Source organism: Lepisma saccharinum, chromosome 19, assembly GCF_977018435.1.
Source record: "Lepisma saccharinum chromosome 19, izLepSacc3.1, whole genome shotgun sequence".
Lineage (NCBI taxonomy): Eukaryota > Metazoa > Arthropoda > Insecta > Zygentoma > Lepismatidae > Lepisma > Lepisma saccharinum.
In genome coordinates, this window is record NC_139247.1 from 54092719 (window position 1) to 54110770 (window position 18052).

Sequence of the window (18052 nt, forward strand, 5' to 3'; positions counted from 1 at the left end):
CAATAGCAACTAATGCGTTAAACTTTTTTTCATGACTGGAAAAAATGCTCGTTACACTGTCACAGAGAAATGATGTGTGTCGATTTGGACTATTCAATTTTAACATATATTTAGGAGTACTCCATGCATCCTAACATAGGGTCAAAGACAGTTTACCTAGTAATAAAAGATTTTTAAGGACCGGTAATGTGGACACAATTAAAAAAAAAAAGCTTCACATAATGGTCACATTGCACTTTAACGCAAAAATAAATAAAATCTGCAATAATTATGCAGTGAAATGTGGAATTCTGGTCTACTTAGAATTCTTACAATTTTCAAGAATTGGTGAATATCGGTAAGAATTTCACTGGTTGAGTTCCAATTGCAGTTTATATTACTACTACATAGAATTTTCAAAGAACATCACATGTGCCTCTTTCAATAAATGTAAATAAATACAAAAACATTCACGGAAAAAGCATTAGAACAATGAGAAAAATATGGATTTTCAGCCATTAAAAGAACAGTGTATTAGCAACATTGTATTTTTCATAATCATTTCTTATAGTGTTTACAGTATAATTTCTTACGATGCAATTGGACAATACTGAAAGGTGTTGGAGCCCTCTCTTATGTACCCCTCTTCCCACATATATGCGACACACATGCTATTCTGCTTGCGATATTATCCTGTTAGATGCAATACTTCCAACAGAAAATTGAAAATCAGATAATCTATGGCATCCTAATAGCCTCGGAAGTGAAATCAAGTTTTTAGAAAAATTGGTAATTCACTCCAAAGTGAAATCTCTATGCATATTCATTACAATCAACATTTCTATATATTAAGAGGGCTTCAATCCGAAAATTAACGAAGTAAACCTCTTCAACACACAGTCAAAAGTTTCAGAATTCAGTATTAATTACTATCTTAAATTCCAATACTCCAGGCATTTGAGTCACACCATGTGAAAATAATAACATTTTACATGTTTCACATCAAATCACAACACCATTCACTGTTATGGGTAAACACAACATTTTGTTTCGCTTATATTGAAGCTGAAAATATCACACTTACCACGGAAGTTCCTCTTCCTGATTGTCCTGGAACGCTTGGAGATGCAGTGGTGGGGCTGCTGAATGACGTTGGGGGCCCACTGCCTGAAGTCCCAACTGATGTTTGACGTAGGTAGGGATCCCCAGGTGTTTGGATTACTAGGAAACTAGATGCAGGCAATGTTTCAGGATCCCTGTCAATACAAGAAAGCACATTTTTCTTCCCAATGTGTTGCTAACAGGCTTGAAATGTCACTTTGAAACTAAAAAGAGTGTATGGAAAATTCCAAATTTGCTAGGTTCTACAGTTGAAATGTCAGGGGAAAGAACCAGGCAAGTCAATTTTTTGCAGTGAGTGAGGTATTGGTAGGGGCATGCATATTTCGTTTTTGACAAAAAAACGAAATTTGAAAATACATATTGTAGTGTTAATTTTCCATGTTTTTGAATGGTGTGAGATGCATTTTGTGACCATGTTTTGTCACGAAATAATGCGAAATGAACTGCAAAAAGCGAAATTAACTCTTAAACACGAAATTCAGGGTTTATTCACCGACGCGACACCTTCCGAGGTCTGAATTATCCTGAGAGTTATGCAATTCCCGGAAAATTTATTAATTCTGCTGTTAATATTGAAGAAGCAAAAATGGACTCTTTTACACAGAAATAAACTTAATACTCTGATAACTACATAAATGTGCTATTAGAAGTGAAATGTTAGTTCTGTGGAATAAGTGTAGTTTTAAAGTTTAGTTTTAAAATCAAATTTAGGATTATATTCACAATTTCATAACCAAAATGTCATTTTATATAGCACTTTTGATGTGATTATTCACCGCTACAACACCGATATTTTATTTTATTTACTGCTTTTGAACCCGAAATTGACTCAGTTTTTGTACCAAAATTTTGCTTTCTTATTTACCAAAAATATGTGCCTCTATGTATTGGTGTTATTCCCTGCCATGTTGATGCCGTGCTGGACTTTTAAGTTTTGTTTCATACATTTGAAATTTTCATTCGTCGAATCATGTTCTTTTTTGGACCTTTTCATTTACACATTCAGCAACATTTTTCACCCTGACCCTTTACTTAAGGAACAGATATATTAGGGCTGGGATGATACCGAAACTGATGCATTGGTATCGGAAAGTATCGGTTGTATTTTATTTACCGATACCAGCCAAAACCTTTCCAGCATTTTGATCATTCACGGGGTCCGCAAAAATTTCCCGCAACACTTTCATAGAGTCTTAATTATTCTGGAAGTTGTGCAAAATTCGAAGTTTCCATTGATTTTATGTGAATAACTGTTCTTTGTGATTATATTCTGATGTAAATTTTGAATATTTTAAAGCAAAACTCTGGTAAATTAATGTTTACAATTGGAGTGGAATATGCACCCACTAATAATAATCAATATTTTAAACATATTAAGCAATGTTTTGAAAAAAAAAAAAAAAAAAAAAATTAATTGTTGTAACTTTGAAGCATTGGTATTGGTCCACAGTGGTATCTGATCAGCCCTAGTGAAAACATATTTTCACAAAGAATATCTCTCAGCAATAACCTGGTTCAAGGAAAAAGTGGAACTTATTTCATTACCAAATCCTGTTAACATTTGATTTTTCCTGACTTTTTCACTCTTAGAGATTGATTTCCCTGACTTTTACAGGATTTGCAGCCTAGTGGGAACCCTGATGAACTCTTTTCCATGGAAAATTGATTCCCATACAAAAGAAAACGAGTTTCAGTATATCATCATCATTTCATGCGAAGACAAGCTCCCTGAATTTGTCTTCTGAATAGAGCACAGGATAAGATATGAAGCATCATTATTAGGGCTAGGACTTTGAAGAAAATGCATCTTTTTTTGGGTAAGGCACAAACATTGCATAAGTAGATAGAAATGTGTTTTACACGTAAGTGAATTAATTGGGATGCCTTTGTTGACATTTTTTGACCCTTTTTGGAGTAAAGGCCATTTTTTAAACTGTTTAAGTAATTTTTCGGCCATTTAAAAGTCATTTTATGCATTTTTCTACATTTTGGTGAAAGAAGGGGCATTTTACATGCAAATGTAACCCTTTGAGATGTTTCAGTCTCTCGTCTCATTGCCTTCAGCGCAGTTCTGAAAGACCATGTTTGAAGAAACAAAGAAATTCTGTGCAGTATTGTTGACACAAGCTGTTGTGTAACAATTCAGCTCAAACAATGTGATTTCCCCCTCTATCAGTAAATATATTGTCCTCAGACGAATTATCGTTAAAAATCAAGGGGTACAAAGTTTTGTGCTCTGTATCGGACATTTTGTAAGGAAAGCAATTTGCACTGGATGGAATTGAAAGTGACTTAACAGTAAGTGCTATTGTTCATTTCAAGTACGCTCCTCTTGTGTCGGTGGAAGTCGAGAGAAATTTTTCCGTGTACAAGGCTCTCTTGTCTGAAAACCGATTTCAATTTTGAAAATTTTCATATGATTTTCGTTGTGTACTGCAACTCTGCACTTAAAGTGTAAAAGATGACAAAAAGTGAACTTTCTTACTTGTACTATCATACGCAATTAACATTTGATACATACTGTAAACGTTAATTTGTAATTTGAATTTCTCTTGGTAGTTTATAAATTTGTTATACAATCTTTCAGAATTTTTAGGTCATTTTCTTGCATGTATTAGGTCATAAATGCATTTTATAAAGGTCATTTTTTGGCAATTTTAAGGTCATTAAAAACTTCCTAGCCCTAATCATTATATTTGATGAAATCAACTTTTATAACAACTACATTCATTTACAAGCTTTGATAGAGAGAGGGTCATACCTTGTTAGATTAAGAATATCAAATTCGCATTCATCCTCCAGCCAGCTTGCAGGTTCTAGAAGCATTCCAATATCCATTTCTTGGATCTCTCTTGGAGTGGTTATTGCAAGCAAACCAGGAGCAACCTTAGGTAGTAGAAAAAGCGCATTTTAAGCTGTAGTACCGAGAATAAACATTAGAGGAAATAATAAATAACTGTGTGAAATATATCTGGAGAAAAGCATGCATTACACATAGAACACAAAAGATATACAGACACAAATATATCCTTTTGGTGGCATGTTTCGTACATTCACATCATATGTTTACACCACATAAACACACTTATCTTCCTCAAGCTATAAAATAATAATACAACTGCATAATAGGACTGATCTTCCTGGTGGAGTGATTAGCAGTGTGTGCTAAAATGCCAGAGATCCCATGTTTGAACCCCAGTCTGGGCTTGGGTGTTCTTTGTGAGCATCCCTTCATAAAAATCATCACTCATCCTCATCACTAAGATTAGCCAAAAGTGGCAGAAAAGCGATGCTAAATAAACAAAATCAAATCAAAATCAATGTTAATTGGAATGGGGAAATTTTGGCTAAAAAAACAAAAAAAAATACCAATATAAAATGGCAAATGTCCCTTGAAAACATGAATAATATTTGTAACTAGGTCATTGCAACAGGTCTTGTTTTGAAAAAGAAACTGTATATTTCAATATTTACTTTTAAAAACTACAGCTATGAGTTATAAGTTCACACCCATACAAATACAGTAACACAAAATTGTAGAACTTTGCACTAAATTACTAGCAAGTATACAAATATTGAATCAGTAAAAACATTAGCAATTTTTCCAACAAACTGATACAATGCCTAAATTAGCCAATACCAATGTAATCTGATTAAAGATTACCATATACATGTGTAGTGTCAAACCAAAGTGGAAAAGCCAACCTCTGTGGTCCAGGTTTAAATCCTAGCCTGAGCATGGGTGTTCTCAGTTTCATCTTATCATTATTCATCCTCATCTTTGCAATTAGCCAAAAGTAGCCAGTCAATCAATCAAAATGCAGAGAAGCAAAACCTACAACAGATGGTGCGACATATCTTTATTTTTTAAAATTTGTTTCGTGATAATTTCTGTAGCAATTAGTGACAACTGCAAAGTATTTTGATGACAATTAACCTTATCTTGTATGAAAGAAATTGACACATTAATCTACACACTATGATGCCAGCCTTCGTGGCAGAGTGGTTAGCACTGTGTGCTACAATGCCAGGGGTCCCAGGTTTGAATCGTTGCCTGAGCATGGTTGTTTCTGTGTGTCCTTTTATTAATTTCATCATACGTATTAACACTCACAATCTTCGTTGTGATTTGCTAAAACTGGCAGAAAAGCGACGCTAGATAACAAAAATCAAAACCACATCTACAAACTATGCTTACCTGATTTAAACAGAAAGATGTAATGGAGTCTTGTTCCTTATGTATTATTTTCACTGGATCTGGCAAAGATGTGCCACCGGTGTCTTGAGCAGCTGGTTCTCCATTTCCAAGACCAAAGCTACCATCCAGTACAGAAGACATGGAGCGTTTCTTTCCGAAAACGTACCGAATAAAGATGTCCTGCACAAACTCCTGATGAACTAGGTAATTCCACAGGCGACGAACAGGGGCACAAGAACGTTGCCGAATTCTACACACACAAAAATGCAATATTGTTAGTCACATATTTATGGCAAATAAGAGATCAAGATTTTGGTACAATAACTGGTTATCAATAATCGTATATACAATGGCATTTCAGTATTACAATGGTATAACCTAATAGCATATTTAGGTAGTTACCAGAGTATTAAGTTTATTCCAGTGTAAAGGAGCCCATTTTTGCTTCTCAAATATTTTCAGCAGAATTACTCGTTTTCCATGATTGCATAATGCACAGGATAACTTGGAAATAAACTCAACATTTCATAGAATTTTTGTCTGTGGCATACTGTGCCATTGCTCTAACTGCTGAGCTACCGAGCCGGCCTGGCATCGCCTGATTCTTCGCTTTCGCTGTTTTACCTGTGTGGAATCGTTTCTGCCTGTGCTACCGCAATGGGATCTATTGCCTTTGAACACAGTCGACTTCGACATTGCCTGGTTCCTCCCAGTATAGAGATGTTAATAATTGAAGATTAGGCACACACAGGAGATGTACTAACATAGACATTTTCAGCGAAAAAAATGATATGCCAGAGACCCGGGTTCAAGTCCTGGTCGAGTCTGCATTTTTCACTGAAAATTTCTACGTAGTACATCTCCTGTGTGTGCCTAATCTTCAATTTAAATTTCATGTTTAAAAGTTTATTTTGCATTTAATTTTGCATCATTTCGTGACAAAAACATGGTTGGAAAATGCACCGCACACCTTCCCAAAGCATGAAAAATGAACATTACACTGTGTTATTTCACATTTGTTTGGTAAAAACAAACTATGCATGCCTCTACATATTGTTAGATATACATGAAACATTAAAAGTTTGACATAAAAACTGACTACATTTTGGTTTCAAAAGCAGTAATATGGTGTTATGATGGTAATTAAAATATCAAATTTGATTTAAAAACTACACTTATTATCTAAAATTAATATTTCTATTCTAGCAGCACATTCACAACTTTTAGCTATGTGAAATGCAACTTAGTAACACAAGACAAAGTTCTAACTTTCTAATATAATGTAGCTAGATATAATGAAATTTTTGCATCTTTTAAAATCATCTCAATATTTCTAATGCATTATCAATTTCTATACTACACTATCCTGTGTATGCATTTTTCTTAATTTCAAAATTTAGTAAATTAATACTAGGGAGTGGATTTATACATACTAAAAACCACCAAATTGGCAGGCAAATAGGCACACAAATTATGAATACAGGTGCTTAAATAGGCATTATAAAATCAATAAGCAATCAAAATAGGCAGTAAATATCAACTTATAATTTCATTCTTTTGTTGTTGTCACTTTCACAGTTATTTGCACAGAGAAAACAGAATGTGCATTAAATACTCAATTTTCATTTTCATACATTTAAAACATGGAAATACATCCGATTGGCACTGCATTGTTGAAGCCACCAACTAGCTAACCTGATAAAGAGAAATTGGAATATCCAGAATTACACACGTTGCCATCTGGAAATTGTCACCTTTTCATTTCAACATAAAGAAGACATTACCTTCTGCAGCATACTAAAATCTCAAGTTGTCGAAAAGGGCAGGAGTAACAAATAATATCAAAATAGGCATTTTGGACAATATTGCACAAAATAGGCATTTACAGGCACTATAAAAATTAATTATTCGGTTTAACGAATTTAAAATATTACAGTCCATATTTTGGACAGAGGAGTTTACAGGATTCTTGTTGGGAAACCTGATGGTAAGAGACCTGTAGGAAGGCCAAGATGAAGATGGAGGGACAACATTGAGATAGACCTAAAGGAAATTGGTAGGGATGGAAAAGAGTATATAGATCTTGCTCAAGATAGGGACAGATGGAAGGCCTGTTTTGCTGCAGCCATGAACCTTCGGGTTTAAGAAGGCTAGAGAGTTAGTTAGTTAGTTCAGCCCATATTTTACTACATATGTATAAAATATGTAAAGACTACCCCTTAATTATCACATCCTTTACTGTGCACTGTAAAAGGGCAGACAAACAATCATGATACTTACTGAAAAGGCGTATTGTACTTCTCCAGCAGGCAACGATATTTGTGAATAGCAGGACCAGATGTTGCCGATTCTACAAAACAACCTGGTATAAAGGTTGATGGTGCTGGACCTCTAAGATCAAGATCTTCCTTGAGCATTTCCTGCCATCGTTCCACGACTCTAAGTACAGCATGGATTAAAGGACTACATACAGGCAGTTCTGTAAAAGAATAAAATTATCATTTATTGAAGCAGGCAATAGAAAAATTATCAATTGAATGCAGTTCTTCAGGGGCCTGTGGCTAAGTGTGTCAAGCAGGAAATGTAAAAATCAGGTACATTTTACGTTAATGTGTGAAATTCCAGGTTCCTTATTGAGAGAGAATATAAAATCACAGTATTTGTACTAGAGAAGTGATAGAGCCCATACAATACAGCGTGCTTCAAAATGGTTTGAACGATATGAATCTGTTCCAGGAGCGATAAAACTTTATCAAAAATTAAAGTTCTATGTAAATACTTTCAACCATATCCTCGAGTTTTGTTTGCAATGGTCGTAGTAGTTCCAAATTTCTCCACTAGGTTGCAGGGTGATAAGTTCCAAGATGGCTGCCTGAGGTGCCGAGAAAGCTTTTTACGTCCTACAGTTTCACGTTTGTCGGTCTGTTGTTAGTGTTCAGCGCGAGTTTCGTACAAAATTTCGTAAAGAACCACCATCCAAGAACTCCATACTTAAGTAGTATGATTAATTCAAGACAACGGGATGCATTTGCAAAGGAAAATCGTCCGGTAGACCGTCCACGTCTGAGGCAGATGTCGAGAGAGTTCGAGCTACTTTACAACGCAGCCCCCAAAAGTCTACAAGGAAAGTGAGTCAAGAGCTAACAATGCCTCGAGAAACTGTTTGGCACGTAGTGTGTAGGAGTTTAAAGATGTATCCCTATCGAGTGCAGTTGTTACAACATTTAACACCTAATGATCACACGTCCTGCAAAAATTTTTGTCAGTCATTTCTAGAGTTATGCAGTGGTGATGATGATTTTATTGACAAACTTTGTTTCAGAGATGAGGCTACGTTCCATGTTACAGGAAGAGTGAACAAGCAAAATGTTCGCATCTGGGGGTCTTGAGAATCCTCGTCAAATCGCTGAAGTTGTGCGTGATTCACCGAAGACTAATGTGTTTTGCGCCATTTCATCTACCAAAGTGTACGGTCCGTACTTCTTTCACGAAGAAACTGTGACTGGACAAACATTCCTACACATTCTTACTATAAATTAGCTTAATAACAGACTGCCAGACCGCTGGATTGGGCGATCTACTCAAAATGATCAACAGTTACTATGTTGGCCACCAAGATCCCCAGATTTAACCCCCTGTGATTTTTTTCTGTGGTGACATCTAAAGGACATTGTGTACAAACCTCCTCTACCTGCAGATGAACTGAAAAAGCACATTACTGCTGCAGTGCAAACTGTTGATGCAGACATGTTGAAATGAGTCTGGGCGGAATTGGTTTACCGAATTGATGTATACAGGGTAACAAAGGGGGCTCACATAGAACATTTGTGAGATACTGTGTTCAAAATTTTATCAAAAAAACTTGGACAGTTTTAGGAATTACATGTAAAATTTAAATTAATTTGGACGAAAAATAAAAAAAATATAAGGAGTTGAAATCGTTCACATCATTTTGAAGCAGCCCGTATCTAAAGCCACAACCTGTTTTGGAATTAACCCATTAACTGCAGCAAAGCTATATATACACATTCTAAAATTGGCCCTTTTTTGTGAAGCATCTAAATATAGATGGTATTTCAAACTCAACGGTTCTTGTATTGCGGCAAGTCATTTTTATAGACACAATATTTTCGTTCTATTATTACTCTATGTGGGCTATTGGCAATCAAAAATCAATTGTTGATGTGTTGTCAGCTACGGAAAAATATTTTTTTTTTGCAATATCGAATTAGAGCCACGATGCTGTAGTTGGTAGGATGTCTGACTGCAATGCAGGAGACCTGGGTTCGATTCCTGGGGTGGATGTTCTGAGGTCAGAATTTTACCAGCCTAGTCCCTGAATAAAGCGCCTCTGGGGTTCACACAGTATCAAATCAAAGTGTACCTGGGGGCAACCCTGGAGGGTAAAGGCATCCGAAGCATGGTGCTGATCACATTACCTCCAAAATGTCTGAGATCGAAAATATGTAGTGGGGGTGTGGGGCCCTACCCTCACATACCCTAAATGTGCCTTCAAGTCTGATGTATGCAGGGAGAATCTTACCTTTGACCTTACCTAATATGGAATGTTTATTTGCAGCAGAGCCTACATATAGATTGTTTTCCTTAGCTTCATTTTGCAGCAAGTCTTTTCATAGTTATTTTTTGTATTATTTACGATGACACGAATTTGCAGTTGGATCTATATATTAGGGATGTGACCGATTAATTGGTACTCTATCGGTATTGGCCAATATAGGCATATCGGTGTAGCGGTAAAATTACCGATTATTTTACTGATCCGATATATCAATAAATATCTGATAAATTAGTGCAAAATTCTGCCGTTTTGTTGTAATTTTTATGGATAATCTCCATACCCTACTTTCTAAAAAAGTAAATGTCTAAATATGCAACTTCTCTTGCACTGCAGTCACATTGAAACAATTTATTAAGGAGGTCAATGAACCTTTCAGGTTCTTCAAGGACCATTTCTAATTTTATATCGGATCGGTATCGGTAAATTTTAACAGTTGGGCTGAAAAGTTCGTAGGCTGACTCATAGATGGCGTTACTAGAATTAAATCCATGTGATTTTTACTTAGTACTAACCTTCAAAAGATACGTGTATAAATTTTACAGCTGCTGGATAATTAGTTCGTGAGATATAGCATTGTGAGTGAAGCAGCTTTTGTTATTGTGAAAAAATGGATAAAAAGAATTTCGTGTGTTAATAAAGCATTGCTTTTTGGCGAAAAAAAAATACTGTTGAAGCCAAGGCTTGGCTTTATAAACATTATTCGGACTCTGCACCAGGAAAATCAACCGTTGAGAAGTGGTTTGCTAAATTTAAATGAGGTGAAATGAGCATCGAAGACGATGCACGCAGTGGACGCCCCAAAGAGGCTGTTACCGACGAAAACATCAAAAAAGTCCACAATATAATTTTAAATGATCGTAAAGTGAAGTTGATCGAGATAGCTGAGACTTTAAAAATATCAAAGGAACGTGTTGGACATATTGTGCATGAATATTTGAACATGCGAAAGCTGTGTGCAAAATGGGTGCCGTGCGTGCTCACAATCGATCAAAAGCAACAACGTTTTGATGATTCGGAGCAATGTTTAACGATATTCAACCATAATAAACACGAATTTTTCCGTCAATATATTACAATGGATGAAACATGGCTCCATAACTACACTCCAGAGTCCAATCGACAGTCAGCCGAGTGGACTGCACGTGATGAACCGAATCCAAAGCGTGGAAAGACGCAACAGTCGGCTGGCAAGGTTATGGCATCAGTATTCTGGGATGCGCATGGTATTATATTCATCGATTACCTCAAAAAGGGCCAGACCATCAACAGCGATTATTACATAGCGTTGTTGCAGCATTTAAAGGATGAAATCACGAAAAAACGGCCCCATTTGAAGAAGAAAAAAGTGCTGTTTCATCAAGACAATGCACCGTGTCACAAATCAATGAAAACGATGGCAAAATTATATGAATTAGACTACGAATTGCTTCCCCATCCACCATATTCTCCAGATCTGGCCCCCAGTGACTTTTTCCTGTTTGCAGACCTTAAAAGAATGCTCGCTGGAAAGAAATTTAGCACTGATGAAGAGGTAATCGCTGAAACTGAGGCCTATTTTGAGGCTAAAGAGAAATCGTACTATAAAAATAAAGGTAAAGGTAAAAAAAAAAGTGCTCCCCTGTGCATAGCACCACGCCATGAAGGCGTATAGGGGGTGTGGGGGTAACGCCTCACACTTTCTTGATCCGGTCGTGAGTGGGGGTGATGTGATCAGCATCATGCCCCTGACCGCCTTTACCCCCCAGGGTTTCCCCCAGGTACCCATGTTATTCGACACTGGGTGGGTGCCGGGGCCGCTTCCAACGTTAGAAAAGTTCCCGGATTTGAACCGGCCGGGGATCGAACCCGGGACCTTTAGCATGGTAGTCAGACGCGTTACCGACTGAGCCACCGCGGCCAACCTATACTATAAAAATGGCATCGAAAAATTGTATGACCGCTATAATCGTTGTATCGCCCTCGAAGGCAACTATATTGAATAATAAAATCGAATTTTGTCCAAAAAATATTTTTTACTATGTTAGCCTACGAACTTTTCAGCCCAACTGTTATATCGGTACTTTAACGGTATTGGCCAAAATTTCATATTGCCCATCCCTACTATATATAGACATTGTTTTTTTTTGGTCGCACTTATGTTCAACGTTGCCACAGGGAAGGGGTTAATAAAAACTTAGGGTTAAGCTGATATCACTTTGACCCAATGTGCATACTCTCATTGATACCAACAGCGATACTTGGAAATTTAAAAAACTGAAAGTAGTTCAGAATATTCATTAATATTAAAATCTAATTTTTAATTCCAACTATATCATATCAATATAACCAAGTTTTGCTTCAAAACATTCATATTTTCACATAATAGCTGTAATTGATAACAAAATCCATTTCTCCATGATGTTGGCAAAATACTGAAAATTATGCACATTGGATACTTTCCAGGATCCATGAAAGTGACACGTGACATTTTTTGCTGACCCACAAGATTCCGAGACTGCAAAATTATTGGTCAATATATACTGCTGGACAAAAAAACCCGGACACTTGCATTTTTTGTGATAACGCAATGGGTCGATAAAAGCTCTGGTACAAGGGCTAACTAAATGTTACAGAAACTGAATTAAGTACAAATGCATAAACAAAGTCCGAGCCTATGAATGGTGCATATGGTACTACATGATCTGCCGAACATTCTGTAATATACCTGCGAGCTGTTATTGCAATTCAGATGTCAAATATTAAAGTGTCCGGTTTTCATTGTCCAGCAGTATAGATACATCAGCACTGGCTCCATCCCAGCAGAAATTCTACATTAAAAATTATATTCCGATAATTAATTTTCTATTTTTGAAAGTTATCACAAGATGACATATTGTTCATATTTAATGCAGTAGCGTAGCTCTTCAGTTCTGGTTCTTAAGCTCCGAGTACATATGAAAAACAGAAAATTTTATAACATTTATATTTGACATAATGGATAAGACAATGAGTTTCTATTATATAATAACATATATCAGTCACTTAAATGTCTGCATTGGAACCTGTTATCGGCAATGATCCCATCACTGATTTATACATTGACTTATAGCAGCCATTCTTTTCCAGATTTGCACAATTGAAATTGTCTGAAATAATAATACTATAAAATCACATTTAGAAACTGAAATAATTACAATGTACTGTATATTTTTTATACACAATATATAAACGGTATCCAGTAACCAGGAGCTGCAGTTGCCTAGTCGAAAGGGGATCTGACTGCCATGCAGGAGACCTGGGTTTGATTCCAGGGTGGGTGATCTGTCAGAATTTTGCTGGCTTTCTTCCTGCATAAAGTGGCTCTGGGGCTCACCCAGCCTCAATTAAATGGGTACCTGGGGACAACCCTGGGGGGTAAAGGTGGCCATAGCATGGTGCTGATCACATCATCTCCAACATGTCCGAGATTTATGGAATGTATGAGGCTCTACCCCCCCCCCCTTCCCCTTATATGCCTCATGGCATGGTGCAAAAGTGCACAGGGGACTTTACCTTACATATATGTTTAATAACCTGATATGCCTGTATTAATCGATAGCAACAGAATACCAACTAATCTATCCCATGTCTATTTCATACCAAAATTCTAGAACAAAGACCCCTACCTTGAAGTTCTATTCCAGCCACTGAAAGGAACTCCTGAAGCTGCTTCTGAACGACTCTCACAACAGCCAATCTCAGCATGCACCACGCGTAACTGGCTGGATTGGAATGCTCAGTGTTCTCTTTCTCCTCGACATCCTTCCCTGACATGGAGCCTTCGAACACATCTTCCTCCTCCTCTTCTGGCTCACTCACTCCCGAGTCGGCTGAGTCATAATCTATGTAATCAGTATCAGATGGTAGCTGCGGCTGACAGAAGAAAGATGCACAATTGAAATACAGGTTTACATGTAAATTGCTCACAAATTAGCTATACTCTGTCCCACAAGTATGTGGAGCAAGTGAATGAAACCAAGTACTCTGCGCAAGTAGTCCCCACAAATGAATGCACGAGAGGGGAAGGGATTATATGGAGGGGGCAACGTGACTGCAGCTACCAGCCATTTGTAGCAGCATGCGCTGCTTTGATCCACCCACTTGCTTTTTCCCCTTTTCTACCGTTTTGCATGGCATTGCTCCACAGACTTCTGGGACAGACCTGCAATTACTTGTAAATCAGTATTTTGCGATTTTCATTACCCTGCTTCCCTAAATAGATTGATGTATGCAAGTTAGTAAAGTTATTGGAAGAAAGGGATTGAAATGCACCTGCATGTTAACAAGTCAAAGAAAATTTCCCATGCACAAAGTTTATTTTAAGTCTGCTTTATACACAGATAAGCTAATCAGGCCTGCACCTACAGTTTAAAGTGGGATACAAACCACTATGATGGACTTTCCATCACGTAATAAACCTGGAATCCTTTGATTTGTAACGTGGCAGCCTTGCACTAGACGATCGGGGAGACCCAATTTTACATGCTCTACACAAGAAAAAAATATATATATATTGCACGATCAATGTCAGCAAAATTATTTGTAGTGGATAAGTTAACTAATTCTATCTTTATCTGAATCCAGTTTCTATTTATGAGAAATAATTTGATTGGTTGATCTTAGAAAATATGGGTGCATTAGTTTGGAAGCAATTCACACTGGTGACGTAAAACTTGCCAATATTAAACCCTTTATTGTGGGGACATAATATGACATGTAAAAATAGCAGTAAAAGTCTGAGAATTGTAACAATATATTATGCCTACAATGGAGGCAGTGCTGGGACAAACCAAACAACAGGAATCACCATAATTATTCATGGTTGTGATTCCAGTCAGACAAACCTTTTGCGGCTTACATCTCTGGACATAATGCAACATGGAAGAGAGATTACTTTAGCATTCTGTTCTCCTCTATATATTGTCAACTTATCAAGTTATTTTCAGATTTCAATTATACTATGCAACAAATTTTGACCGAAAGTTTGTAAATGTATTCAATTTAGGTTTTTTACATTAATTCGAAGAGAATTAGATGAAATATTAACATAAAAGGAAATAGCTCTATTTTCAGAAATAGGGGTTCATAAATAACAAAGTATTAATTTCTTTGCATAACAATATATTAGGGATGGGACCGATTAATTGTACTCTATTGGTATCGGCCGATATAGGCATATCGGTGTATTGGTTTGTCGGTAAAATTACCGATTATTTTACCGATCCGATATATCGATAAATATCTTATAATTTAGTGCAAAATTCTGCCATTTTGTTGTAATTTTTATGGATAATCTCCATGCCCTACTTTCTGAAAAAGTACATGTCTAAATATTTAACTTCTTTTGCATTGCAATCAGCTCGAAACACACATTTATTGCAAAGATCAATGAAAATTTCAGGATCTTCAAGGACCATTTCTAATTTTATATCGGATCGGTAGAATATCGGTTATCGGTATCGGTAAATTTTATATCGGTACTGTATCGGTATCGGCCAAAATTTCATATCGGCCCATCCCTACAATATATTGAGAAAAATACCAAAACATTAATTTCCTTGCATAACAATATATTCGAAAAAAATTTTAGAACAATACAGCAAATACATAGATACAGGTAAGATCATTGTTTCGAAATATCCAGTTATTTTTTATTAAGAAATTTCCTCACGGTATGTCGAATTGGAATTGAAGGGATTTTGTTTCCGACATGGAGGAGCATTGCTTCCAAAAGCAGAAGTGTCACCAGATATTTTCCACTCTTAAAGTTTGCAACTAATTCCAAGAGCTCCTACGTTCATCCATGCTACAAGGGTGAAGAAGGAAGTAAACTTTTTCTATTTATACGAGTTGATTGAGATATTTTCATCAAATACATTCCACTTTCGTAATTGTGAGGCTAGAATTTCAGTTAAGGGGAAGAAGGGCAATCTCGTTTGTGGCCAATGTGCTCTTTCCAAATCATGGGCACTGCAAAGGGTATTGAATGTCCTTTCGCAGTAATCTAATTTCTTTGAATGCTGGCAAAAATACAAAAAAATGTTCAGTGCCTAGGTTTTATCTTGGACCCTGATTAGGAATAGTAGATTTTCTAATGAATGGTATTTTGTGCTCTTTGTATGAAGAAAATGACACTTCCATCATGTAACACCGATGACAACACACAACCTCACAGCATTTTTATCTATTCAGACAAATATTAGATCTACTCAAACTGTCGCATTCCCACAGATGTTACCACAATATCAACATTTAAGTTCACTGAAAATTGTACAGGAGACTGTACTTCCAGTCAAAAGCGCAATTGAGGTTAGGAACTGAAAACATCTGACTTTACAAAATTTTGTACATTGATGCCAACCTAAAGTAGCAATTTCCTATCTTGGTGCAAATTTTCCCTTATTTTTAACCACCCAGTGTAAAATGAAGATAAGAATTGACTACTTTCATTTAAGTTACGGAGTTATTGTTGAACAGTGTTATTATTGGTCTGACAAACACTACCATCAGAGTGATAAATTATTTCCAAATGTCAATGATCAGAAAATGCAATCCTCTGTGCTTTTACTTACACGGTGATAATTCAACAATATATTTGAAATTTACTTTCACCCTTCGGACCACTAGAAACCTACCTTTATTAGAAAATATGAAACCATAGACATTTCAGGAGGTACAAACTGTTCCCTGTAAGTTGGCCTGTCTTCCTTCATGTTAGGAGTTCCTGGTTGACTGCCAAATTGGCCTAACAACCGCATATTCAATCTCACTCTCTGCTTGGTTAAACTGGTTACTGTAGTCCATACTGTGCCTGGTTCACTGCTCTCATTTGGTTCTTTCTCCGTGCTACCCTGAGACTGAAAACAAAAGAATGGAACGTAATATTCAATAGCGGATACAGTACTTCATAGAAAACATATTCTCAATAGTTTCACGCTACGTAAGTCTTCCAAACTATTAATAATATCTAGACAACAGCGAAAGCAAACCACATAAATTAACGTGAATGAATGCTCTAGAAAGAATTCTAAGCAGATGTAATTTCTCAGATTTTGGCATATCATAACAATTTTTCAAAAGGAGAGGAAATTTTGAAAACAGCTGCCCTGGCATCAGCCAAAGGTCTAGGTGAGCCTTAAGGGGAAGAGTGTTTGCACCAGTTGTGCATTTAATTCAATATTGTTAGAGTGGGCACTGCTACTAAAAAAAAAACCCTCGACTATTCAAGAGAGTATGAATTTCTCTCCATGTTGCAAGTGGAAGCGTTTTTTGAAGGTGACATAAAAATTCAATATGCTGACCAAGGCAGTAATTTAATTTTATAATAAAACATAAACTAAACGTAACGTTTCAACCTTATAGCAAGGTCTTCTTCAGACTGTGCACAAATGTAACAAAATACAAAAACAGGAAGATTTATATACACAAACATTCTCCCCTCCACACTATTAGGAAGTTGTTCTGGAACATTCTAGCAAGTGGCTATCCCTTGTCAACTGTACTTTCACCTAAAAGGCTAAAATATTAAATTCCATATAGAATGTGGTTGGACTCTTTTCATCTTATGCCTTTTTCTTCATTCTTCTTCCTTCGTCTCTCCTCTTTCTCTCTTGTCCTTTCCACTCTTTCTAACACTTTCTTCCATTCTTTGTTTATCTTCAGTTCCCCATTCCAGTTCATTGTGTCTTCTTCACCTTTCTTCTCTATTTCCTTGGCCTCCTTCCATTTTCTCACTAGTATTCTCTTCTCCCTTCCTATCTGCTTAGCCTCATCCCACTCTATGTCATGTCCTGTGTGTCCCGTGTGTATAAATATCGCATTTCTCTCTCTAAGTCGTACATCATCCCTATGTTGTTTTAACCTGTCTTTCAGCATCTTTTTCGTTTCTCCTATGCACACTCTCTGACATTCTTTACATTTCACTTCGTACATAATCCCTTCCTCTTCCTGTTCTCTGTTTTCCTTTTTCTTGTATGCATTCTTCGCTATTCTTAAGATGCTTCTCCCTTTCTTCCTGTAAGTTTTAATGCCTGCTTTCCTAAGCACTTTGCATATCTTTTCTGTGGTCTGAAGTCTGAAGAAGACCTTGCTATAAGGTTGAAACGATACGTTTAGTTTATGTTTTATAATAAAACTAAATTACTGCCTTGGTCAGC

The 18052-nt window shown here is 36.5% G+C and overlaps 1 protein-coding gene across 2 annotated transcripts in view; it reads right to left on the reverse strand.

Annotated features, from left to right (window-relative positions):
* The window catches only part of Rbcn-3A (rabconnectin-3 alpha), a 164161-nt gene that overhangs the window by 16231 nt on the left and 129878 nt on the right, over positions 1-18052 (reverse strand). For both annotated transcript variants that reach the window (XM_083140900.1, XM_083140899.1), the window contains exons 46-51: positions 16532-16753; positions 13523-13769; positions 7580-7778; positions 5300-5549; positions 3863-3987; positions 1064-1235 (exon numbers count right to left, since the gene is read on the reverse strand). In XM_083140900.1, the coding sequence (XP_082997026.1) occupies positions 1064-1235; positions 3863-3987; positions 5300-5549; positions 7580-7778; positions 13523-13769; positions 16532-16753 (1215 nt within the window). The remainder of the gene's footprint in view (positions 1-1063; positions 1236-3862; positions 3988-5299; positions 5550-7579; positions 7779-13522; positions 13770-16531; positions 16754-18052) is intronic.